This window comes from Odontesthes bonariensis, chromosome 16, assembly GCF_027942865.1.
Source record: "Odontesthes bonariensis isolate fOdoBon6 chromosome 16, fOdoBon6.hap1, whole genome shotgun sequence".
In the NCBI taxonomy this organism is placed as follows: Eukaryota; Metazoa; Chordata; class Actinopteri; order Atheriniformes; family Atherinopsidae; genus Odontesthes; species Odontesthes bonariensis.
Window position 1 is genome coordinate 31,416,400 of NC_134521.1, and position 27,837 is coordinate 31,444,236.

General features: G+C 40.4%; 1 protein-coding gene across 2 annotated transcripts; it reads right to left on the reverse strand.

Moving 5' to 3' along the window:
- Positions 1-557: 557 nt before the first annotated feature.
- On the reverse strand, positions 558-27,790 carry elmod1 (ELMO/CED-12 domain containing 1). Of its 2 annotated transcripts, none has more exons than XM_075486918.1 (11): positions 26,488-27,790; positions 26,032-26,103; positions 21,557-21,702; positions 21,296-21,324; positions 21,069-21,166; positions 20,741-20,870; positions 20,181-20,314; positions 19,722-19,790; positions 16,265-16,315; positions 15,765-15,898; positions 558-3,250 (listed from the first exon to the last, which is right to left on the reverse strand). In XM_075486918.1, exons 2-11 carry the CDS (start codon positions 26,046-26,048, stop codon positions 3,075-3,077), a joined length of 984 nt encoding a protein of 327 aa, XP_075343033.1. In that variant the 5' UTR covers positions 26,049-26,103; positions 26,488-27,790; the 3' UTR covers positions 558-3,074. The 2 variants fall into 2 exon arrangements, with proteins under 2 accessions (XP_075343033.1, XP_075343034.1); XM_075486919.1 differs by lacking the exon at positions 26,488-27,790 and adding an exon at positions 26,303-26,442.
- Between the last annotated feature and the right edge of the window lie 47 nt (positions 27,791-27,837).

Here is a 27,837-nt window from a genome sequence, read left to right on the forward strand (position 1 = left end):
TTTTCTTTTTTTTCAGCTGCAATCAATTTTATGTCAACAATATTTTTTAATTGTTATCTGGCTCCAAATGCAGGGTGGTGAGGTCAGTCACGTATTAATGCCAACACCCATGGAGATGCTTTTCCATTTCATTCAGTTCCATTTTTAGCAGCATTCAACTTTAGTAGAAGATTGGTGCTGATAGACTGCTCCCGATGAAATTTCAGCTACTCTTGAAATAAATTTTGATCTTTTAAAAGGTCGTGTGAAGGTGGACATATAAAAGAAAGGGGTAGAAATCACTTTTCTGTGCTTCAGGGCATGTATTTAGGTGTCTGATGGAACTACTACCTCAAAAACTTTTAGGAAACATAACCCAGTCACTTCGTATGGGATCGCCTTGAATATTTAATTTGACTGTCTGTTTTCAAGCAGTAACGTGAAAATGATTTTTGCTCTCAGTTTGTTTCCACAAACTCCTGAAGTGAATCTTTTGTATGGAATTTTTTCACATTCAAGGAAAAGTCTTCTGAGCATCACAGAAACATAAAAAAACAAAAAAATACAGTTAACTACAGTTTTAATTGACATTTAGTTTTTATTGAGGTTTCAAAAAGTACACCACAAATTGAACACAGCATTACAATATATAGGAGTACTTTACTGAAGAGTACAGAATGCCAGAGCAGTGACACTGAAAATATCATGCAGATCGAGGTCTTATAGGCAGTTTCAAAGCAGAATAAACAGCAGCATACGCCTAAGTCATCTAGATAATCTACATCCTCATCTACATTATTGTGGTACACAATGGCCCTTACACCACAAATGACTAATTTATTACAGTAAACAAAACAGCTTTTTTGTTTTTAGAATAGTGCAAAGCTGATCATAGTAAAGCAAAGCAAACTGCAAGCAGAAGATGGAACCAGCGCTGACATTCTCTGAAGTTAACAGCTCTTTAATACTGACTGAAAGCTTTGACGCTTACTTCAAAGGAACAAAAGCATTCAATACTATTCAAACACAATCAACAATGCAAGGAAAATAATGTTTATAGTATAAATCTTAAGTTTTGTGATAAGAACATTTGTCAGGGCATTCTGAGAGAATGATAGTTAAATAGTGAGTGTGTTCATGAGAGATTTTGTAAAGAGTGTGTCAGATGGGGGCTTTTATCATTCAATGGGAGCTGAACGTGTGACTCAGAGCTGAGATAATAATCATCCGCTGCTTTAGACACTATGAACTCATTGTTACACAAGTGACTCTTTAGGAGCCCTTGGGTAACGTGAGTGATTTAAAAGATGTCTCTTGTTCCGAGAGGATGTCTGAAGGCTCACGAAAAGATCATCCAGACAAGAAAGCAGAATAACACTTTTTAGTGCTTCTACTTCCTCCCCTAGTAAAAAGGTTGTACTTATAGAACTAATTCAATTAAAAACATTCTTTGGTCTTAAGAAGTGGACCATTGGGAATGATGAAACATTGCCGCATCCATTTTAAGTCAAAGGCTGGGTACCAGTGGTCTGTGAATAATATGATTTAATGATCTTCATAGCAGATAGTAATTCGATAAGTATTTAGTGATCAGGTCACCTTTTTCCATGTAAGCTAATGGTTCATTTAATTAAAAGAATATATGAATGCAGCCCAGAATAGAAAGCTGACAGTTACGAGCTGTGCAGCTGGTGCATTGACTGACAGGTAAATGCAACTATCTTTAGCTTTTTAAACATTCACAATCAGCTCTCCTCTGTTTTATCAATTAATTTATTCTTTAAGAAGAATCTGGACATTTAATTTATTAAAAAATTCCAACACTTTTCTGATTTGATTATCATTCCAGCTCTGAGTTGAAACGAAGCAAAACTACATAGGCGCACATGGTGCAAATAAACACATTTAAAGAAATGTTTGGTGGAAATTATGTAAATTATTGCTTTGGCTGATACAACAGTGGACACATTGTCACATTCAGTGAATAAAATAGAATCAAACAATCATGAATGTGAGCAGGTGAGAAACATTCATAACAGAATCTCTGCATGGGTTAAAAATCAAAGGCAGTAACTTATTCAAACCTGTAAAAAATGCTCCCAAAAAATGTTAGTTAAGATAATGTTATTAATCTCTTTTCCCCAATAAAGTGAGGGGGAAAAAAAGCAGTTAAGATATTTAGTACAAGAGAAGGAACATTAGATTTTTAGTATGCAAACTTTTTGGAACAATTCTAAACCATATTTAACAGGTTTACTAGACTTAAATATGAGCTCATCAGACCCAAACTGATACTGTGATTGCTAAACTTCTCCACATTTGATATTTTGGCAAGGAGAAGTTTCAGGTGTTCATGTCTAGGTGACATAAAAAGTACAATCTATGACATAGATTACAATCTATGGCAGTTCAAAGATTAGAGGTAAGGTGAACATATTAAGTTTGATTGAATCAGTGCAAGCAACTTTTTTCTTACAACCAATCATTCAGACTTCTGTATATATCTAAATCGGAATATAAAAATTCAGCTCATGTTATAGCAGATCAACCAATATATTCTAAACCTGTGATCAACACAAAAAGATATTTTTGGCAGTGGAAATAAATTTGGTTTATCAAAATAAGCAAATGGTTGATAACTGAGGTGTAACGGCTATGATACAATCATAATGAATCATTAAAGCAACAATGAGTGGTGACGGTGTGGTGCGGCCTCCTCATGCACAGCTACAATCGCTATGGTCGTCTCTGATGCTGGTGGTCTGACGCTGTAAGGGTGTAGAGGCAGTGCGTGTGTGTACTTGTTTTCTTCTGTTGTGGGGACATTAATCTGTTTACACTATCACATTGTGGGGACTTTACCTCCCTCTGGCCACAAAGACAGAGAGTCCCTGTAATGTAAGTCTAGATTTTATGTTGAAGAGTTGGTTTAAGACTAAAGTAAGGTTAGGCTCAGGATTAATGTTCTGTGTGTCTGAGTGCACAGTGAGCTGTTGGCAGTGACGTGATATAATGTTAGCTTTTTCTATTTTCATTGCTGAACACCCAGTGGAGATCTCTGTGAGATCATGAAAGGTTCAATGATGGTGGTGAGTTTAGAGGTTGACCAGATGGAGGTCAGAGGCAGAGAAGTGGGGGCAAAGAGCCATGTCTGGGTTCTTCAGCTGTCGCAGGATCCTCCGGTGGAATTTGGAGCGGACCCGGTTGAACTCCATGATGTCGTTGGGATCTTCCTCGATCCAGAAGCGGTGGAACTCCTGCATCAGGTAACCTACCACAGAGAGAAAGTTATGTTACTCTGATGCATGGTCCGATCAGCTGCTATGCTTTGGCTTCTGTTTGCTCTGTAATTGAGAAGAACTGAACAGGTGATTGTAATTTTGAACATTTGTTTTAAGGGTTCATTATGTGTACATGTAGATGTAAATTGCTTGCAAAGGAAATTATATCAAAAAACCCACACCCATCCACAAATACTTTGTCTGAAGAATGGGTTGTTCAGGACCAAATTGCTGGATCTCTGGTTCCATACCTGGTTACGCTGCCTGTTCACTGGCTGTGCTTGCTGCTGTTTATTATCAGTCTTGTACATATCAGACTGAAAAATTAGGTCTTAAAAAAAAAAAATGTAAACAATAATTTTATATGCTAATTGCTGGATTTATTAAAAACATGAACCAATATTAGATTTAGGAATTCAAAATTGCTGTAGTTTACTGAAGGACACTTACATATCTTAACACTGGAGTATAGTAAAAATTAACTTGATTTTGATTTAATGGGACATGGTTCTGATTAGTCAAAACAGGTACCAACAAAAAATGATTGATCTGTCTGATTTTGCTTGAAAGCTGAACTCAAAAAGAATGTTTTGTATGTGGACTTCCGGTTATGTCGCTGTGTTGAACACACGTGTGTCGGAGCTCCCGTGAAAATTCAGAGAATAAACTAACCGAACAGCCAGTGTAGGACCTGTGAATTCTCAAAATTTGTGCGGAATCAAACAACCTGCCCTAATGCCTCCAAAACAAGCTGCAAAAACTCAGAAATCATCTAAAACAGAAGACACGGGTGATCCGGGATTGGCAGATGCTAATGCTAGCAGTGGAGACTCAGATGTGGTGGCTAGCCCGAACTCAATTCTTAACGCCATTAATCTCCATTCTTGAAAGGAGAATTCATACTGAGGTTTGACGGCCTGCTCAGTGCTATTGAGGGAATACAGAGTGATCTGAAGGCACGTGTTACTGAAGCAGAGGACAGAATTAGCACCAATCAAGACGATGTAGCATCACTGAAAACACAGACCAGCACCATGAAAGCGTCTATTGAAGAGCTAGTCTTAAAAGTGGACGACTTGGATAACCGAGCCCACCGCTCGAATCTTCGCCTGGTCGGTCTCCCAGAGAAGGTAGAAGGGTCTGATATGTGTGCCTTTTTGGAAAGGTGGATTCCTGAAGTGCTTGGTGAACATAATTTTCCACGACCCGTACTGATAGAGAGGGCGCACAGAGTCGGTGGGGCCGGCGTTGATGATGCTGTGGCAGTGGGCCGCTCTGGTGTGCATCCCAGAGTGGTAATAATGAAGTTCCTCAACTATGCGGACAAGTCTCGGGTCACGAAGGCTGCCAGTTGCAAGGGGGAAATACTCTATGTCAACCAAAGAGTCATGTTTTTCCCGGACTTTTCTGCTGATCTGGTCAGACGGAGAAAACTCTTCGACTCGGTGAAAGAGCTGGCTTCCCTCTCCATCCCGACTATGCGCTATGGGATAAATCTTCCGGCTAAACTCCTAGTGACTGTTAGGGGGAGACGACACATATTTGACACCACAGTGGGAGCAAAGGATTTTGTGCATGGATTAAAGGACTGTACCCCGGGGAAAGAGAGACAACCTGAGACCTGATTGTATGGCTGGTATGTTTAAGTCACTGAACTATGCTCTCTGACCTCACAGGGAGCCAATTTAAACACTGTTTAAATTGTGTAAAATTGCTGTTTGGTTGATATAAACTTAGTTCTACTTATATTAATGTTATTTCATGCGGGGCCCTGCTACGGTTGTTGGGCATGCTGTTCCTCGCTGCGTTGTGGGTGCGGGTGGACCAGTTAGGCTCCATGGTTTCGATGTGTGTACTGTGGGAGGGATGGGCGTATCTCAGTTGGGGATGTACACTCAGTTATGTTCATAGGTACATATTTTTACTTTATTTATTTATTATCCTTTGTCTTTTGTTTTCAGTCATTTAAAGTTTACTACAGCCAATTTCCTTGTCATTACAACATGCCATCTGAACTTCATCTTGTAATGTAAGGGGTTTAAACAAACTTTTCAAGCTAAAAGAGGTTATGAGTAGGATCAAACAGCTAAAAGCTAAAATTGTTTTTATCCAGGAGACACACTTAACCCCTGAAGATGTAATCAAGGTGAGGAGGAGGTGGCCTGGTCGAGTATTCTCAGCTTCTTTCAGTTCACACTCACGTGGAGTAATTATACTGATACACAATTCTGTCCCTTTTCATCTTATTAGTGTGGATGAAGATCATTTAGGCAGATACCTCATTATCCAGTGTGAAATTCTCTCAGTTCGATTAAATCTGGTTAATATATATGGGCCCAATGAAGATAATCCGTCTTTTTTCAGACACCTGTTTTTGTCCTTGGCTACTTTACCTGGCAACTTTATCATAGGTGGGGACTTTAATTGTGCTCTACAGCCTGGAATGTATAGATCTAATGGAATTGATGCTTCATACAATCAGACAAGAAAGGAGCTGCTACAGTATATTAAAAATTGGAAAGGGGACAACAGATCAACTGGAAAAAAAGATAAAGGATACTGAAACAAACTACTTTGCAAATCCTTCTTAAAACCTATTTGTGGAACTTACCGAGCTAAGAGCTAAATACAATGTTCTATCTACAAATAAGGCAACTAAAAATTTGATGAAACTGAAGCAGTCCTATTACGAACAGGGTGAGAAAGCTAGTAAGCTCCTAGCTTGGAGTATTCAACAGATGGAATCTGAAAGAGCAATAAATACAATACAAACAGATGAAGGCTTGGTAACTAGTGACCCTAAAGAAATCAATCAGACTTTCTCAAGCTTTTATGAAAATTTATACCGTTTGGATTATTCAACCTCATCTTTTCAAAAACAAAAGGAATTTCTTGATTTATTAGACTTTGTTCCCCTAAAGGAAGAATTTCCAATTTCCCTGCTTAATAATGATATCAAAATTCTTTGTAAAATATTGGCGAGACAGCTTGAGCTGAGTTTGCCGGAAATAGTTCACTCTGACCAGAATGGCTTTGTGCAGGGAAGCCAGGGCCTTCACAATATCCGTAGAGTACTTAATATAGTGTTTAATAAATCTGGCTTTACGGACACTGCCATTCTGTCATTGGATGCCGAGAAGGCCTTTGACGGGGTGGAGTGGCTATTCATTTGAGATACTGCAAAGTTTGGTATAGGGGGGAAATTTCTCAGCTGGATTCGACTTCTTTATGCTGCTCCACAGGCTGTAGTTTTAACAAATGGGTTGTCTTCCACACCTTTTGAACTGCACCGGGGGACAAGACAGGGTTGCCCCCTGTCGCCCCTGCTATTCACCCTTGCTATCGAGCCACTTGCTATGGCGATTCGAAAAAAACACCAATCTGAATGGAATAAAGATAGGAGATATTGAACATGGCATAGCTTTATATGCAGATGATGTAATATTGTTTTGTTCTAACTTGAAACAGACTCTACCTACTTTACTTTCTCTCACAAACACTTTCGGGGTCTTTGCAGGTTACAAAATTAATAGGACCAAATCAGTAATATTATTCATGAATGAAAATGAGAGACTCAACCCTCCAATTCATACTGTATTTGGGTGTGAAGATCACTCCTACCATTGACAAAATTGTCCCAATGAACTACAACCCCTTAACAGATGGAGTTACAGAGCTCATAAGCAGGTGGACAAGATTACCTATATCTATGATCGGGCACATCAATGTTTTGAAAATGTCAATTTTACCTAAGTATTTATATCTTTTCCAATCTATTGGAAAAGAAATCACTTGCTCCCCCACTTTCTTTTTTCCGGTCGCTTGAAAAGCTTGGAACAACAGGCGACCCAGGCTCAGGCTCACACTTTTATATTTACCATACGACAGAGGTGGATTACAGCTACCAAATCTTATGTGGTATTACTTTGGCAGATTCAGCGGCCAATAGTCTCCCACAAACAAAGCCCGCCCATGGAGACGTCGGAGGCGGCGCGACAGGAAGCAGAGGCGCGGCTGCCGGGGAGGACTTACGGCCAAGCTAAAAGCTAACCCGTACAGATCGCCGCTTCCTTCAATATTGCTCGCCAACGTACGCGCCCTGGAAGATAAAATGGACTATCTCAAGCTGGAATACACTCCAAACTGGAGACAAGAAACTGCTGTGCCATTGTTCTCACTGAAACATGGCTCAGTGAATCAGTCCCCGAGAGCGCAATTAGCCTGGACGGGCTAACAACATTCCGAGCCGACAGGAGCTGCGCTCTCACAAGTAAAACCCGAGGGGGGGGCATCTGCATCTACAGTAAAAACAACTGGTGTAACAATGCGACCGAGTCTCCAGTCATTGCTCTGAGGACATTGAACTTTTGAATGTAAAATGCCGACCCTTTTACCTGCCATGGGAATTCACCAGCGTCAACATTGTTGCTGTCTACATTTCACCCAGCGCCAACACGAAGCAAGCTCCGAGTGTTCTCTACAACAACATTACAGACATGCAAACCACACACCCGGAAGGCGTTTTTATTGTTGCTGGGGATTTCAACCAGGCCAATATGAAGACTGTGCTTCCCAATTTTTACCAACATGTGAACTTTGCTACCAGAGGGGAGAATACTTTAGACCTATATATATACCAACATAAAGAAGGCCTACAGAGCAGCCCCCCGCCCCCACCTGGGCTCCTCAGACCATCTCTCTGTGATGCTAATTCCTGCATACCAGCCCCGGCTCACCAGAAAAAAACCTGCGGTGAAGAAGGTGAGAGTATGGCCTGAGGGAGCGATGTCTGCACTGCAGGACTGTTTTGAGTGCAATGAATGGAGCATATTCAAAGAGGCTGCAACAGACAACCAGCACACCAACGTGGAGGAGTATGCTGCGTCTGTGTCGGACTATATTAGTTGGTGTTGGAGAAAGAGACTGTAACAAAAACAATAGTCACACGGGCCAGCCAGAAACCCTGGAAACCACCAAAGTGGTGCGAGCGAAGCTGAAAGAACGCAATGCTGCGTTCAAATCTGGTGATGCGGTGGCTCTCAGATCAGCGAGGGCCAATCTGAAACGTGCCATCAGAGACGCCAAGCGTCGATGGCTGCCGAGGAGCAGACTCACAGTTCGGCAGGTCCTGTGTATTTGCTTAAAAAGTCCCATATTCACAAGAAAAGACTTCGGATTTCACCTCGGATTTCACCATCATCTTGTCTGTCTATTGTCTTCATTATTCTATACCTTCTGAGTTTAACCTGTCCAAGAAAAGTGGATAACTTGACTTTGTTACCAGTCAAGCAGAGCCAACTTGCTTTGTACACAAGAGTGCTGCATCATGGCCAGGCTAGGCCACCAGCAGGTAAAGACAATCATTCAATTACAACTCATCCGTTTTGGGGAATTGTTAATCTCCTGATGATACTGCTACTGGCTGGTGATGTTGAAGTAAATCATGGACCTCAGTTTCTCGGTTTACATGTTTTGGATGTGCCACAACTGCAGCTGTTTGGCATATTACCACAACTGCCTATGCCAGTGCTACTTGGAATGCTACCACAGCTAGCCCCATCACCATACTTTGCTGGGCATCCACCATCATTAGTCTGGAATACACTACACCAGGCCAGGCTTTCACCAGCTGGGCCAGCACAACAACTAACTGGGCCCCCATTGTTAGATGGGTTACAACTATACCAGGTTGGATTGCCAGCAGGGCCCCTACTGCAGCTAGCAGGCCTCCCACTACTGCAAACTGGGCCTTCACCACCTCTGGCTGGGCTTGCATATTATGCCTGGCCAAACATACAGCCTTCTGGGTTAACACCACATCCAGGTGGGCAGCCTTTCCTGCTAACAGAGCTACAACTACATCAGGCTCGACTTTGTTCTGGGTTTCCACCACAGCTAGCAGGCCTTCTACCATCGCTAACTGGGCCTTCAATACCACTGGCTAGGCTACTACCACATCAGACCTGGCAAACATCGCAACCACCTGGGCCACTACCACAACTACTGGGGCAACTACATCCAGCTGGGCCACCACAACAACCAGCTGGGCCACCACAACCAGCGGGGCCACCACCATATCCAGCTGGGCCACCACAACAAGCAGCTGGGCCACTACATCCAGCTGGGCCACCACCACAACCAGCTGGGTCACCATTACATCAAGCAGGGCCACCACCACATCGAGCTGGATCACCACCACATCGAGCTGGATCACCGCCACATCGAGCTGCGCCACCATCACATCCAGCTGGGCCGCCACCTCATCCAGATGGGCCGCCACCTCAACCAGCTGGGCCTCCTCAACCAGCTGGGCCTCCTCAACCAGCTGGGCCTCCTCAACCAGCTGGGCCTCCTCAACCAGCTGGGCCTCCTCAACCAGCTGGGCCTCCTCAACCAGCTGGGCCTCCTCATCCAGCTGGGCCTCCTCATAACTTTCCTGACTCGTTATTTGCAGGACCTGGACTTCATATTCTACATCTTAACGTAAGAAGTCTTCTTAACAAAATGGACGAAATCAGACTTCTTGTTAGTACAGGGAAAGTGGCGATTTGGTCATTTTCAGAGACATGGCTTGACAGTTCTGTAAGTGACGCAGAAATTGAAATTGAAAATTATGCTGTTATCAGAAAGGACCAAAACCGGAAGGGAGGGGGTGTGTGTGTATATGTACGTGCAGATATTGGTTTTAATGTTAGACCCGACTTGGACCATAGGGACCTAGAAAATTTGTGGCTAGACATTTTATTGCCTAAATCGAAGCCAATTTTGATTGGAACCTGCTATAGACCAACTGATCAAAATAATTTTTATGAACTTTTGGAAGAGTCTTGTGTTAAATATGTGGATTTTGTTAAGTCAGAGGTGATAATGCTTGGGGATTTTAATACTAATGTGTTAAAACCTGACACATCGTTATGTAAAGCTCTGAAGAATTTCTGCAGTTTGTTTGATTTTCAGCAGCTTATTACACAGTTTACAAGGGTCTGTGTAAACACTCAAACCACCATAGATCTAATTATGGTATCAGACAAAGCAAAAATCTCAAAAAGTGGAGTGATAGACTATGGCCTTAGTGATCATTCAATGATCTACTGTACACGTAAAATCCAAAAACCCAAGGCTTATTGTCACAATACAATCAAAATTAGATCCCTCAAAAATTACAGCAGGGAGGCCTTTTGCAGTCTATTAAGGGATATAGACTGGTCTCCAGTTCTTAATGGTACAAATGTGGATAATGCCTGGTCTCATTTTAAAATCTACGCTAGTTAAGGCCATTGACACTGTGGCCCCAGAGAAAAACATCAGAATTAAAACAAAAACCAAGCCCTGGATGAATGACACAATTTTAAAAGCCATACAGCTAAGAAACCACTTGTTTAGTAAATTTAGGAAAAATAGGGAAGAGCAATTGTTTAATCAGTATAAACATCAAAGGAATGAGGTAAGCCAGATGATCAGGAAAGCAAAGACAGGTTTTTTCACTGACAAAATTTCGGAAAATAGAAATAATCCAAAAAAATTATGGAAGACCTTGAATCTTGTGGGATACAGTAATAAAGTCAAGACAAAATCAAGCAATTTAAACTTGGAAATAGGAGGCACTGTTGTTTCTGATAAATTACTGGTGGCCAATAGTTTAAATGAGTATTTTACAACTATAGCAAACACATTGGTAAGGGAATTACCTGATCAAACAGGACAATATAATTCAAACAATGTACAGTCATATTACCAGGAGAGGGGTGTAGTGGCAGACACTTTTTCTCTGGTTAAGGTCACAAATGAAAAAATTCTGCAAAAGCTTAAAAGTCTGGATCCCAGAAAAGCAACAGGGCTTGATAATATTCCCGCAAATTTTATTCAAGATGCTGCCAAATTAATTTCCCCATGTATAACACATATCACAAACCTGTCTATCAAACAAAGTACTTTTCCAAACGAGTTCAAAAGGGCAAGAGTAATCCCCCTTTATAAAAAAGGTAGCAAAGTTGAACATGGAAACTACCGCCCAGTGTCAATTCTATGTTGTATATCCAAAATTATAGAGAAGGTTGTCTATGAACAAATTGATACGTACATTTCTTCACACAACCTTCTCTATGAGTTTCAATCTGGTTTTAGAAAGTCTCATTCTACGGAAACATGTCTACTGTAGTGCTCTCAACACTGACGGCATAATTCACTTTCTTATATGTGTTCTGTTATCTGTTATGTTGTTGGTTCATCGTCTTTAATGTTGTGCGGTTCATTGTCTTGAATGTTATGATGCATTTAATAGTTGCGGTCTCTTTAAGAGATCCGGTGACGTTTCATGATAACAGCTGTTCTGTTGATGCGCGAGCTGTCAGTTGGAACTGTCAGTTTTTGTCAGTTGGAACTGTCAGTTTTTGTCAGTTAATAAACGCGACTCACAGAGTCTTAATGTGAGAAGTTTTCGGCTCATCTTTTCGCCTAAAGGCAACTTCCACACTACTCTATTTAACAGATTACATTAGGAAAGAGATTGACGTTGGTAAATACTGTGGCATGCTCATGCTGGACCTTCAAAAAGCCTTTGACACCGTCAATCATCGTATTCTTTTAGCCAAACTTAAGGCCATGGGTTTTAATGAAATGTCTTTAGATTGGATACAGTCCTACTTAGGGGACAGGGATCAGGTAGTAGAGGTAAACGGTCTGCGGTCCAAGCCTCTACCTCTTTCTTGTGGTGTTCCCCAAGGGAGCATCTTAGGACCGTTGTTGTTTTTATTGTATGTCAATGACATGAAAGCAGCCTGTGATTGTGATCTGTTTTTATATGCTGATGATTCCCCCTGATTGTTTCCCATCATGAAAAAGCTGAGATTGAGAGGATTCTCAGTCTAGAACTCCAAAAAGTCAGAGTTTGGCTAGCCGAAAATAAGCTCTCTTTGCATTTAGGAAAAACTGAATCATTTATGTTTGGATCAAATGTCAAACTAAGAAACTCACCATTGTTGAATGTGAAAGTGGGTGATGCAGTAATTACAGCTAAAGAATCAGTAACATATTTAGGATGTATTCTTGATAACAAATTAAGTGGAGAGGCCATGGCTACAAAGGTCATTTCTAAACTAAACCAGAGAACTAAATTCTTGGCTAGAATCTCTCCTTTAATTGACAGGAAAGCTCTGGAGATTCTGGCAGGGGCTTTGGTTCAAGGTTACTTTGATTATGCGTGCACCTCCTGGTTTACCAATTTGCCTAAATCACTCAAAAAAAAGTTACAGACATCTCAAAATAAACTAGTAAGACTGATCCTAAACTTGCACCCTCATACCCACCTTTTACCTTCCCATTTTGAAAGCTTTAACTGGCTAAATGTGGAGGATAGAGTAACATACATAAAATTGACCATGGTACACAGAATTCTAAATAATCTGGGTCCAAAATATTTTAGAGATTATTTTTCTAAAGTGCAGGAGGTGCATAGGCACTCCACAAGGAGGAGCACTACTGATTGTGTGCTCTATAGATTTAAAAACTTAATGGGGAAATGGTCTTTCTTATATTCAGGAGCAGTGTTATGGAATGGGTTGCCTGCTAATATCAAATGTATTGCATCAACAAACTGTTTTAAGACAGGAGTTAAAAGATGGCTTGGTAGTAGAGCACTATAGGGCTTTGTGTGTGTGTGTGTATGTGTGTATGTGAGTGTGTGTGTGTTTGTGTTTGAGTGTGTGTGAGAGAGTGTGTATTTGTTTGTTTATTTTTGGTGTCCCTGTCCATTGTGATACATGTATGTTTGGCTTGCTCACATATTCATATACACTGATGGTAACTAGCACATACATGCTGTACATTCACAAGGACCACAATGGAAATAAGCTCCCCAAGCTTTTTTGTGTTATCCTTTTGACATGTTGTACAAGGTTTTCAAGACATATTTATTGACTTATTTATTTGTATACCTTTTTAATGCTTTGTACAATGTCAATAAACAAAATCAATCAATCAATCAAGCGAGCCCACAGTCGAAAAATCCAAGGTCTCTTCCAAGACTCCAGCAACAGGGCATCCAGACCGTCACGGACTATAAACCCACACCCCCATCCTGTCAGAACGATACCGGCTTCCTAAATGAGCTCAACAACTTCTTCGGAAGTTTCGAAGAGCTGAACAACACCCCTGCGAGGAAAGCGACTCCACACCCCGACGAACAGGCACTCAGACTCGAAACCACGGCTGTGCGGAGAGTTCTGAGGAAGGTTAACGCACGGAAAGCTGCAGGCCCTGACAACATTCCAGGTCGGCTGATGAAGGAATGCTCAGATCAGCTGGCCCACATGCTCATGGTCCCGGTCCCGAAAACGTCTACAGTCACGTGCCTTAACGACTTCCGACCCGTCGCACTCACATCTTCCATCATGAAGTGCTTTGAAAGGCTAGTTAAAGGATAACTGCGGTATTTTCAACATTAAGCCTCTTTTCTGAGTGGTCTGCAATGTTTTAGAACCCCCCTCACCACTTTTTTGATGTTTACTGCCGTCTCCGATATTTGCCTAATTTTGATTCATCTCAACCTGCTTCAGAATGGCAAGTCATGTGCATGTCCAAAAAGGTCCGTAAAAGCACCATAAACGTCCGTTTTCAAAATCATCAACTCACCGGAGTGGTTACTGGTGTGCACTGGTAATCCATATCAAATTTCGTTGCGAAAAGTTGCTTCTGTCGTGTTTTATTTGACATTTTGTAAATCCCATTGAGTTCTATTGAAGACTGGATGTTCGTTGATATTACGTTGATAGCGGAAGTTTATCCATGGCTGTGAGGTGGCTAAGAAAATAGTTTGAGCATGAACGAGCTGCCAAATAAAACACGACAGAAGCAACTTTTCGCAAGGAAATTTGATATGGATTACCAGTGCACACCAGTAACCCCTCCGGTGAGTTGATGATTTTGAAAACGGACGTTTATGGTGCTTTTAAGGACCTTTTTGGACATGCACATGACTTGCCATTCTGAAGCAGGTTGAGATAAATCAAAATTAGGCAAATACCGGAGACAGCAGTAAACATCAAAAAAGCAGTGAGGGGGGTTCTAAAACATTGCAGACGACTCAGAAAAGAGGCTTAATGTTGAAAATACCGCAGTTATCCTTTAAGGACCACATCATTTCCACACTCCCCCCCATCACTCGACCCGTTCCAATTTGCATACCAGCCCAAGCGCTGCACTGAGGATGCAGTCTCCACTGCTCTAGACCTGAGCCTGGAAAACCTGGAGGAGAAGAACGCCCACGTGCGGATGTTGTTTCTGGACTTCAGCTCAGCATTCAACACGATAATCCCCCAGGACCTGGTATGCAAATTGGGCTCCCTGGGACTAAATACCCCCCTGTGCAACTGGCTGCTGGACTTCCTCACCGACAGAACCCAGTCTGTCAGAGTGGGGAACAACACCTCCAGTGTCATCACCCTGAACACTGGAACCCCCCAGGGCTGCGTCCTGAGCCCCCTGCTGTTCACCCCGATGACCCACGACTGTCGTCCATGCTTCGGATCCAATCACATCCTGAAGTACGCGGACGACACTACAGTAGTGGGCCTCATCCGGGACACCACTCTTCATCAACGACTCAGCTGTGGAGGTCGTCAGCAGTACCAAGTTTCTGGGGGTGCACATCACAGACAACCTCAGCTGCACCTTTTTAACCCAAATATCCCAGATACTTGCATTAAATGTAAGCAACAAAAAGGTTCTTTATTCCATTGCATGTGGGAATGCCCTCTGATACTCTCTTTTTGGGAAAAAGTGTTGAACCTGGCCAGTCGAATCGTTGAAAAAGAAGTACCTCTCAAACCAAAGTTATGTTTACTAAATATTCACCCGGACAACTTTGTGACCTCCAAAAATGAAAAATCCTTACTCAATATTTGTTTTCTGGAAGCTAAAATATGTATAGCCTGTTCATGGAAAAGAGATAAACCTTGTACAACTTCACAATGGTTAACAGGTCTTTTTACTTGGCTTTAGAAAAGATAAGCTTGACAAGTTTTGGAAAATCTGGAAGGTTTTCTGTAATTTCCTTGAGAAAAATCATATTGAAGTAGATGGCTGGAATGAAGAGCTGAACTGAAGATTTATCCATCTTTTCATAATATCTTGATTTAGTATACACATTTAGACCTTTACATATATGTACAGTATATGTGTGTGTATATATAGATATATGCATTTATTTATTCACATATTTTTCATTTATTTATCTCTCTACCACCATGATTCTTACACAAGCAATGATATTTTGTTTTGTGGTTAAAAGCACCCCCGTTTTTTTCTTCTTTGAGTTATTTATTTATTCATTTTATATTTTATTTTTATAATTATTATTGCTATTATTATTGTTGGGTTTTTTTTCTTGCATGTACCATCTTGTTCTATGTTGTTCACCGTTTTAAAATTGACAAAATGTGCAATAAACATATGTTTAAAAAAAAAAATGTTTTGTATGTTATGTGTATCTCAATCAACTCAGCTCACAGAAAGTCTGCTGGAAGTTCAGCAGGCTGGGCATCTCTGGGGCCACGTTGTACATGTGGGTCTTCAGAGCTCCGCTCACCAACAGAGAGTAGGCCAGGTCTGTGATGTTGATGCCCACAATGGCAAAAGAATAGCTGAATCGGAGAGATAGAAATATGGAAGTTATTTAAGATGAAGTTCGGTTTATTTAGAGGTTTATGTCTTTAATGATCACTATTTCACATAAGCATCTGCACTTACAGAGGCAGCTGAGGATTTTGTGACATTAAGCAGCAAACTTACATTAGACAAGAAACTCTTGTTAAGTTTGTTTGTGTAGGCCACATCCTGTACATTTGAACACACTCACAATCTCTCCCCTTTATAGATACATACACTTGCACTCATGCATAAGCTACTCTGTATTAAGGCCAACATTCACACAGATACAGCAGCAACAAGCAGCTTATTCTTACACAGACACATACATGACCAAATGAAGCAGATTCATGGACTCTTACCCGATAGCTTTGTCAAGGTTCTTCTGTTCCCAGTCAGACTTGTTTACTTCACTGTTAAGAACACACGAGCCATGTGAAGCAACACTGACCACCACAGTGTGGTTAAAAACAAAACCTACTCTGAACTACATTTCAGAAGCTGGCTCCTTTAAACAGATTTTATTTTCAGTATTTACAAGGAAAGACTAACATCAGAACTGATCATAAATGTCAGCCTTTTGATTACTTTTTTTTCTGTAAAGGAAATTGAGAGCTCAAATATCGCGTCAGAGGTTATAAACTGGGGTCAGGCCCTTGTTTAGAACGAACAAATCTGACATTTTATTCTAGGTGATAAAGTAATGCTGAATCAGTCAACTAAATGTCATATTTTGTGCCTTTGATGGATTTGGTAACTCAACATATTTTTCATCACTGTCAAAAGTCCCAAGACTATTTGTTTCTACTGGAGATAGAAATCTTCAAAGACTGTTTACAAACATAAATTTTGATTTCTAATAATGCAATATTGTGCTTACATACAGTAGTGCATACAGTAGTTACATACTGCTTAGTGCAGGTCTAAATGCATAAACCAAAGAGAGAAAGCTATGAATGTCAAAGTGAATACAGCAAATGAATGAAAGTGAAGTACCTTGGCGGTGTGTGTGTGCTCCTACAGTGCATGACACAGACAGAAAGAGAGGGAATGGGCAGAAATGGAGGTGGAGGAGGGACAAATAAGAAGAATCTTCATTTAAGAAATGAGACAGCTTACTGGGATGGTGACAGTAGAAACAGCACCATTCAGAAAAAGATGAAGCAGTGAATGACATCAAGCTGTAAAAATGAATATAATCAAGCAGAGAGTGGTGAAAGCAGAGTTATGGATGATTATGTGGATTTTAAAAGTAGAGGGGATGCACCAAGTTTATGGTAGATTTTATAGCTGCTTAAACTGTCTGTTGTTCTGGTCATATGATAAGGAATATTACCAAGACAAGTAGCATACAATCTCTTTATAATAGGGGAGGAGTCTGTGGGACAAAAAAACAAAACAATGGGCCTCATGCAAGAACCGTTCGTACGCACAGATTTGTTCTTAAATCGTGCGTACGAGTGATTTAAGAGAATTTGTGCATTCACCAATCTTTTTGTATTTTACGTTTTCTTTCAGGTACGAACAGAATTTACGAGTGATCCAGACCTGTCATAGGAGTTTCGTAAAATAGTCTGCTGTTATTCCAATCAAGTTTACTTGACTAAAGGATTGTACATTTAATTACTTTGAAGCAAACATAAATAAATATATACATTATACTCCATACTTATGCTGACATTATTCTGTTTTATTATTCTGTCTTAATTTATGCACTAATTGAAGGTTAACAAGGTCAATGGGAAGTGTAACCAGCGGCTGACTTGTTACTTTTGGATGCCTTAGTGCGTCAGGCTCTTGGAAGAGACCGTGTAGAGACAGACGAATGGCTGACATCGCGATTAAGATTGCCAAGGACTGTGCTGCTGCAAATATGCAGCTTGTTAGAGCCACAACTCCAGAGAGAAACACGCCGATCAAACCCTATTCCACTACACGTCCAGGTCCTCACTACCCTTGGATTTTTGGCCACTGGAACAGATCGGGGGAGTCCCAGTCCTCTGTGAGTCGTGCGCTCCCCTTGTTCATCAAAACTCTCATCAGTTTATCACCCATGTTATATCAAATGCCTATACACCACTGTCCAACAAGTACAAATTAAGAGGGACTTTCATGCCGTGGCTGGACTGCCAATCATAATCGGAGCAATGCACACATACGCATCAAAACACTCGCGCCCCTGTCGTGGAGCGCACTGAGCTGAAGGCCAGGTGGGTGTGTCTCGATACAGCGGGGGCCAAACTGCTCTATAGCCCAGAGAAGGCATGCCAGATTTGCACAATATTTCCCTGAACGAGGGTCTCCACCTGTACCAGCCCAGGCAGACCAGAAGGTGTGGTGCCAGAAGACCCCCATCATTGACCGCCCCATCAAAGTGCCATCAGAATGAGGCAACAACTGATTGCACGGCTTTAGTTGCAGTCATGGAACGCCTGGCCATGGCGAGACGTTTTTTTTTTTTAAACCATTTTCATATCAAACCATTTATTTTTTATTTCGGTGACATTACGAACTGCAGGTGACACGAATAAACAGCCCTTGTAATTGCTTCCCATTTCTTCGCTATAGCAGGTCCCGTAATTCCACTGCTGACACTGCTAAAAATGACAGATTTTCCTTTTTGGATCTCTGAAAGCAGAACTTCAATCTCAGAGCCCGTAAAGTTGTTCTTTTTGCGCCTTGATGTCATTCTCATGACTCAACAGTCAACACGTCCTGGCACAGGAGCGAGGAAGCACAGCTCCTAATATGGTATAATTTTGGGCGTGGAGTATGCAAATTTACTATTCTCGTGCACTTAAATACGCACGGGTGGCATTCATCATTTACGCAGGTCGTTTACACACTTTTTCAGAAGTTAAGAGCGTTTGTTGAATCTGACGTGGCGTGTTCGTACGAGACCTTCATACGAAAAAAGTAAGAAAAATTTAGAAGAAAAATACGAAAATGTTCTTGCATGAGGCCCATTGAGCTGAAAGAGGCTAAAAAGCTCTATCTGAGGTGAACTGCAGTGTTGGTTTTATCACACACAAAAGAGGAAAAATAATTCTCATTATGATAACACATTATTTTATCTGGTTGATTTAAAGCAAAACTTGGTAATCATTAGAACAATGTAGAATTAGGCCTGTTTACGTGACACTAGAAAAAAATAGGGTTTGTTCTATGAAAAACTGGACTTAAAATGCATGTAAACATGTTAGTTTGACCAGGATCGTACAAAATTTAGTTTTGTAAAAGCTGGACCAACACACCTAGATAATGCAGCTGGGGAGGTGCCATATGAATTAAGCATGTACATGCTGAACTAGACTAAAATGAGAATAGGCATTCCGCAAATTCAAGTTTTCTTATCAAAAATTTTTCTTTTGAACCTAAACATCAAGTAAGTAGAATTCCCCATGTAATGTCAATGTAAAGACAGTTTCTCTTCATAAGAAAGGATTAAAGTTCTTATTAAATATAAAGACAGAAGTCTTGCTGTTTTGCTGGGTTTGTGTGGTGGCGTGGTGTAATGAGTGTTGTGATTTGATGAGATGGATGGATCAGAGTCAGGGAGAAAACCTGAGATTTCAAATGACAGAATAGGGCACATGGCACCCTGAAAGATGATAACCCTGTTGACAGCAGCATTTGCTCATGAGAAGTTTTTCTGTTTATTGTACTTCAATCTCCCATCAATAAATCTGGTTTTATAATCTACAAAATAATGGTTCGTTTACTTAATCTAATGTGAACACAGTGATCAACCAGGAACATTCCACCAAAACACTTTGTATATTCCCTAAATGTGGATGCGCAAAGGAGACATTAACATACTTGTGCTTTGGTTGCAGGGAGTCCTGAAGCATCTGCAGAGCTGAAGCCTTGTCATGTTCTGCAAAGTACCTGCAGAAAGATGAGAAAGATCCAGCTAACATTTTTATTTGCAGATTTTATTAGCCCCTCTCTAAAAAGAGGCTCCACGGTGCCTCACAGCAAGGTTCAAATCCCAACTGGGGATTTATGTGTGGAGTTTGCATGTGGATGCATTACTTCCTCCCACTGTCCTAACATGCATGTGTTGGGATATTGGTGACTCTGAATTGTGAGTGTGAGTTGTGTGGCCCTGGGACTAGCAACCCGTCCAGGGTGAATCCCACCCAATGGCAGCTGGGATAGGCTCTGTGTGTTTCAATACACTGTAAGAGTTGTGTGTCTGTATGTCATGTCTGTATCTGATCAAAGTGTGTGGTTTTTGGGCTTTGATCCTAAGTGTTTTCCAGACTGAGAGCTTACAACAGGTTGTGCAGGCCTAACAGGCCCATGCCTCTGAAATCAGTCTTGGGATCGCTGCCTTGGAAACCGATCTCACACCACTGTTTAGAGATACGGCTGGTGAGAGGTGTGTCAGGACGAAGCTCCTTCCATACCTACAACACACAAACACACACCACAGTTCACTGACTAAACTTATTCCATGTGTTGATAAGAGATAGGAATCTTACAGTTATACAGTATATTCGGGCTATACAGTAAGTACAGATTAGGAAAGCTCAAATCTGAATATCTTTGATATTTTGTCATAAGTGATCTGTAGTAAGCGTTAACCAAGAGTAATTGGGGGGAGGCTTAAAAGACTGCTACACCTGCAAAGAGAGGATCGTACAATAGAGAGAGGCAGCCAAAGTGTTGACCTTTCATTTGAGGTTTTAACTTATAGATATACTATATGTAACAGTATCTTATAGCTAACGTCAGAGTTGGAATCTAACTGTCACTTTAAGACACAACAAAATGAAAAAGATTGTTCTTGTAGAATATTCCTCTGCTTCCAGTAGCTACAGACAGCTGCACACCTTCATCAGCATGTCCTCATGCTCAGGGTTGTCACAGTTGTAGGGTTCCCTGCGCAGCTTCTCCACCTCTGCCACCAGACTCCTGTAGCCCACAATCTGTAGCAGGCTGGCCTGCAGAGAGATGCCCAGCCTGTGGACACACAAGGGACAGGAAGTGCTGTTTGTTTGAGGAAACTCAAGTCTATTAATGAAATAAACTGTCCTATAAAAGTTAGTGAGGGAGATTATCAGGGATGATCTTGATTTACTAAACTCATTTATCACAATGACCTAACAGAATTGTTGAAGCAGCAAAAAATAGTTTATGTGTAATAGTGTTGAGCCTCACTGTGGGTTGGTGTCAGGGTTAATCTTCTTCAAGACCATTATGTCATCAATGGTCTTCTCCACTTTGTCAGGGTGGACACTGAGGGCCGACTGCAGCAGCTGGAGGGGACAAGAGGAGAAAGAGAAGAACAAAGCAGCGACATATTTAAAGAGCGTTCAGCTCGACACACATGGAATATGTTAAATGTCATGTATGTCTAACATAATGCTGGATTTTAAGACCAGTACCTCATTCTTGGAGTACCGCAGAGACGACTCTAAAAGGAAACAGTTGAAAAGTGTGAGATAACTACATACAGTAGCATAAGAAGCAGCACAAGTAGTATGGAATGATGTGGGTGCAAATATTAAGGGGAATAAATTAAATAAATAGATATTGATATTTAGACATTATGCATAAAATATTTTTTACTACCATCTTCATTTATTTTCATACAATATATACAAAGAAAAAAGTTCAATAGAATTTTCAGGCAATGTGCAGCTTGCCTATCTTGAGGGTCCTGCAAGCTCCATGTTTGTTGTTGTAGCAGATTCGCTGCAGTTCGCAGCGCCCCGTGAACTTCCTGACCACAAACTTCAGGCCCCGCCACAGACATTTACAGTAGAGGTACACAAAGAACTGGGTCACCACTCTGGAGAAGAGAAGGCGGGGGTATAAACAGGGATATGTTATGTTTGTTTGATAGCATGAAAAAACAACTTTTGTTGTGTTTCCTTTTTTAGAGAGGCAATTCCTACTCATGCCAGCTTGTCCAGGATGCTGCTGTCGTCCTCTGGTCTGAATTTGGAGGTTTTAAATTAAACAATAACTGTAACAATTAGTCAACTAAGAGAAAATGAATTAACGACTCATTATAATGATTAATTACTCAGAGTCCCTAAACACTTAATGACATCTGTCTCAATGAGTGTGTGACTCTGTGCATGAGAGTGTCAACAGGTGCCAACCTGGATGGGTTAAAAGCAGAGGACAAATTTCATCTGTATGCATGTATGCATGCATACAATAATGATGTATGCATGACAATAAATCTGATCTTAAAAAAATCTTAAATCTTAATGCTTTTTAAGTCCAAATCATTTCTTACCTTGGTCTTACGTGGGGGCAAATTATCCCATCTTCATTTAGTCAATTAAAATAACCATGAAATACAGCCTTATTGTTTCCTCATGTTTGCATCCAATGTAAATTATTGCTTTTTTTTTCATCTTTAGCTTTGCACCTCAATATATTTGAAGCTTTATACAAAAAAGCAATCCGTATCCTTAACTAACTTTGTAAAGCAAAAATCAATAAAATAACTTTTTATGAATATAGATATAAGAACATGGATCTAGATATTGCGGCGAACAAAGGAGAAATGACACTGAATGAAAAGAGAGCAGCAGAGAGATATTTTAATGGTAAAATCGGAACATTGTGCTTCACATCAGGGCAATCTTGCAGAAGATCAAAATGTTCTACTTTTGAGGCAGATGCTCAGAAGGAAAATGGAGATGTCTTGGGAAATCCATTGTGACCCATTAAGAGACTGTATAGGTTAAACGACACCCAGCCTTTACCTGCTTCACTCAGCAGTGAAAGCTGAAGACGCTCTTTTTTTTATGCAATACTCTTTTCCATCTATAATCACAGCTCCCATTGACAGCAAATCTAAGAGAACACACCTGCATTTTAAATAATCTAGAAAACCTCCCACTGTGAGCCACACAAGCAGTTTACAACTGTGCAGAAATAAATCCTTGTGATGGCTAAGGATCACAGTGTAATATCATTGTCTGTGTCAAGGAAAAGAGGGAAAGTGCAGTCCAGAAGGATTAATCCCATTTTTAAGCCTGTGGATGTGAGCAGCATATTAAACAGCTGACATACACTCTGTCTTTTTTTCACCTTCAAGGAAGTGAGCACTAAGCAAAAAGGGATGGTGAAAGAATCCTGTGATGATAACACAAACCGTCACAGGTTTGATCCAGATCCAGCCACCTGCTACGTCATTTTAAAGGGTCATCTTATTGAGTTTTACACATAAAGTTCAGTTCGCCAGTCATAGGGAGAGCTGCTCAACCTGTTAAAACATGCATATATATTTACACAGCTCTGTAAATATATAACAAATCCTTTGGCCATAAATTTAAGGGTAAAATGTTTCTAATATCATCTCCCACTTTCCTGTTTCTACCTGATCTACTCACGGAAGTCTCTGTGACTGTGACCCAACAATCCAGTTTTATGAAGAGACGGCATGATCAAAAGGCTGATGAGCTCATCTGGCAGTGTTTCAATCCCCATAATATTTAAGCACCACTAGCAACACTGAGCACTTTGGAGCTTTCTGAAGCCTGCAGTTTGCTCCTCAGGCTGCTTATAGACTACGTTCAACCCGCTGGAGGCTTCATTCAAACTGACCTGCTCAGAATGGCACTACAAAAGAACACAAAGCAGACACTGCTATATTTACATTATTTCCTTTTTTTAAAATAATCTTTTACCTCTGTCCCTTCGTGTTCTTATGCAGGTGTGAATTGTACGTCCTGGACGCCTTTTGGATGTTGTCTTTGTGATGAGTATAACTGCTATGTTTTTTGTTCAGATGATGGTGAAATGAGCAGAACCCAGCAGGGGGGCACTTGTCATGGTTAGGACAAAAACACATTCTTTTTACAATGTCACTGTCACCTTAACGATTAATGTCTAAATGACAATAAGACTGAGTTATTAAGTTCATGTATACACCTTAGTTTGACTAAAAATTGGATCGGATCGGGTTACTTGCAGTCGGATTAAGAATCAGTCAGTGGGTCTACATGATGAGATTAATTCGATTATAGCTATAGTTGGGTTATGATCCTTATTTGAACATGGGTAATTATCCTTGGATATATGGCGGGGAATGAATCGAATCATAGGCACAAAGCATGTCATACCCCGGTACGATAGGTGGCGCTGTACCCGTTTCAACTATTGCTAATAGAGCCACTTCCAGTTGACCGCTACACGGTCAACTGGCGAAAGATGGCGAACGAAGGGCAAGATGAAGCTACTTGCCTCTACATTTCGTTTGTGATGAGCATGCTTATTGCACAAACGCGATGCACAACGGCGCATTCTCCATCGCGTTGTTTGTTTCTTTCGGATGGCGGCGACAACAACAGTAATATCACGACCCCGTGAAAAAATCTCGAGCGTGCGCAGAACGTAAAGTCCAATTCACCACGTGCTAAAGCAATTACCTAAAACAATGTTGTAAACAAGAGTGGGCCAAAATTCCTCAACAATGATGGGAGATCATGATAACGTCATATAGAAAACGATTATTGCTGCTGAAGGTGGTTGTGGACTTAGTTTTTACACACTGCTTCTGCATTCTGGCATAGTTCTTTTTTTTTAAATACAAAAAAACAACACATTGTAACCTGTCATGTGCTGTTGTTCATCTAAGGCTTTATTCGACTAATTTGATAATTATATAATAAATGATAATTTATTAAGTCCTGATACATAAACATAGAAATTAAACTTTCTTTTTCACATGATGTATTTGTGTATGTTTCAGATAATCTGTTATTTGCTTTTTTAAATTGTATTCATATCAGAGCGATTGCAATGCAAGAGCTCATCCTCTCTAAACTATTACTGCCATAATAAAAGAACTAAATATTATTTTTATCATCATGGCTCAGTGTTCTTGAAGCTTGACCTATTAAAGGTTAAGTACGCTAAATATTTTTAAGACCATAAAAAGATTAGTAAAATATCACCTGAATTTATTTTTTTTCCCTGAGAGATACCAAAGGGGGAAAGATGAATTTGAAGGGGTTTATTGTAAAGGTAGTCTTTTAAACAAGTATGAATACAAAAAGGATATTCTGAGACAGAAATGTATTGCAGATTATTGTTGTTCATGTTAAAACATGCAGATGTTTCTGATTTGAAATACTGCTGTTGGTTTAGATAAAGTACTCAATCATTTAAGGCCCCAATAGATGTCAGGTCAGCTGTTATATTGTGAATCTTCCATACAACTGAGGTGGTCGAGTTTGGCTTCTGAGTTGAAGTTGAGAAAAGAGCCATTTAACTACTTTTTGTCATACCAAGTATTTTAGACCAGGTCCACATGAAATACATCACTTATGATTGTCAAATCAGGACCAGATTATCCTTTACATAGAAAATGTTCTTAAAGCACAGTCTGATCTTAGTGTGCAGACGTCTTCAGAACTCCATGTCAGCTGCTCCTTCTTTTTAATAAAAAAATAAAATACTTGTGAGTAATTATCTCAATAGTTCTGAATTGCTTGGGTATTTTAGTTGATTTGTTTTTCTTTCCTCAGTTTGTGTCATCTTTCTTACTTTCTCCAGAGCATTAGTATTGCCTTTGTTGTGTCATGATTTCTTCTTTTCACTTTTACGCTGCATCTATGAGGACATTAACATGTAAGTCACTTTTTTTTAAACAATGTGTATAACTTTTCCACTTTTTCCTCAGTAACCTCAATCAATCCACTAAATAACCCAGTTAAAGTCTTATTTGTGTATTTTTTTCTGTCATTTTTATTTTGACATAAGTATATTTACTTTTAATAATAGGATAGATAATCACATTAATCATACCAATAATCCTCTGTGTTTCACAATTAAATAGGCTTCACATGTTTGCAACAAGAGATGGAGCAGAGCTATGAATAGAAACACCTCTGGAGAGTGTGCTCTTATTGAGAGGCCTCCTAACTGAGCGACTCAAACCATTTCACCCACCAACATCCACTTACTGTCCACACAACAACATAATCGATCAGGAAGAGCTTAAATGGGAGAGCAGGGAATTCTTGTAGTTAAATAAATCGAGACAGGCTTGAAAAGAGGGGGAGGTGTGTTTGAATTTACAATGAATTGCTTCACGTTTTTTCATGTAATGTAAATTAAGCTCTCCCTCCATCTTTATAACGGAGATTGACGTTACCTGAGGAAGTGCTTCATCCTGGCCGCTGTCTGCCCTCAGGTGTGTCCGGTGCTGGTTCGGTTGGGTGACGGCCTGAGGACAGAGCAGACGTCAGTGTTTGTGCGGTGCTGTCCGCGGTGCTGACGGATCAACCTGCATGTAAATGCTCGGCTTCCCGCTGCAAGGAGCCCGACTCCTGCTGTGTGCAGCGTCTCTGTTTGGCCTTAAAATTGGTTCGATGAAACAGAACCCAAATGAACCTTTTCATGAACCTTACAGACACTTGATTCACCTTTCAGGGAGACATAATCCTGTAAAACCCGGTGATTATTTCCCGGTCCTTCTCCACTCTGATTAGCAAACCAAAGCATAAACGCTGTGTGAATAATCCGAAGCAGCGGACAATGAGTGTGATCTAACATCGGGTACACAAGCTTTACATGCTATAAAAAAAAAAAATGAAACGTTCCTTCTTACCGCTTTCAGATAGCAAGAGTCGATGCAGATGGAATGCAATGAGGCTGCAGTGTTTTGTTACTCGGCTCCAGTCGTCTGCTACTCTTCCATGATGACACCAACTGACTGAGGCTCAGGTCTAAAAGCTACAGCGCATTAATGCAGTACGGAAGAGTGGGCTTAGACCTTCACCAGGACAGTTTTTTCACCGGTTCACATATCTATTTCACATTTTCTTCAGACAAACGTGTAAAGAGGTTGATTCAGCATTTAAGTTCTTCAATAACACATCATAATCTAAAGACACAGATCGACAAAAGCATGTATTTTAGGGATTTTGTTCACCCGATCTATTACAAAATGACAGATGAGTCGTAGTTTCTTGTTGCTCTTTGGTAAAACAGAGGGATTTACTGATTTATGCTTTTTTTTTTTTTAAACTTCATCAACTCACTTTTGGCCACTTGATGGCAGTGCAACAAGCAGCTCACACATATTTCTGGTTTATCTCGATAGGGAGATCATGATGCCAAATATGCATTTATTTACACATCCGTTCACAACCAGATTATGTTCCGATTACAGCTTTGATCGGTATGTACACACTGTATTTGCTGTGTATTACAGTTCTGTTTGTGGTCGATACCGATGTTTTTAATAGGAATATAAAATTAGCAAGGTCTTTGTAGCCTCAAATGTAACATCACGTTATTAGGTATCCCTAGAGATAGAGAAGGAATCTGACAACATATCATAAAGAGAGGCCTTCTAAATTATATCATTTTTAAACTGGAAGTTTAAATATTCGAATGAGATGGACAGTGGAGTAAATTTAGAATTAGAACATTACAGAAGATTCAGCTCACAGTAACTGAATTTTTATCTAAACTTAAGCAATAAATCCAATTTCATAATGGCTTGAACGTACAGTACATGTGCAGAGAAAGAAGTACCTGGGTTTTCCTTATTTATGCAGGGTGTGGCACATGCATTACCACACTGAAACCTGTATGTGTGTTGATGAGGGCCATCACATGATTTAAAATGTGGTACCCCTCATCAGTGATTGAGTTATGACTCTTTGGTTTCAGATTAACAAATGTTGAAGCACAGTGACTTTTGTTCTACACATTCATGGCAGCAGTTCATGACTTTGGTTTTCCAGCTCCACAGCACATGGTTTTGCTTTTATTCTATTGGCTTGATTGTTTGAAATGCAATGTAATATTCATAATGATGTTTTAAAGTGTCGAATTACAAAGTTTAAAAAACTTTTACATTAACAATACTGGTCGAAATAAGACAGCAAAGTAGGAGGCATCAGCTGGATGCAGACAGATGATAAATGTCACTACACACGTTTAAAGAGTC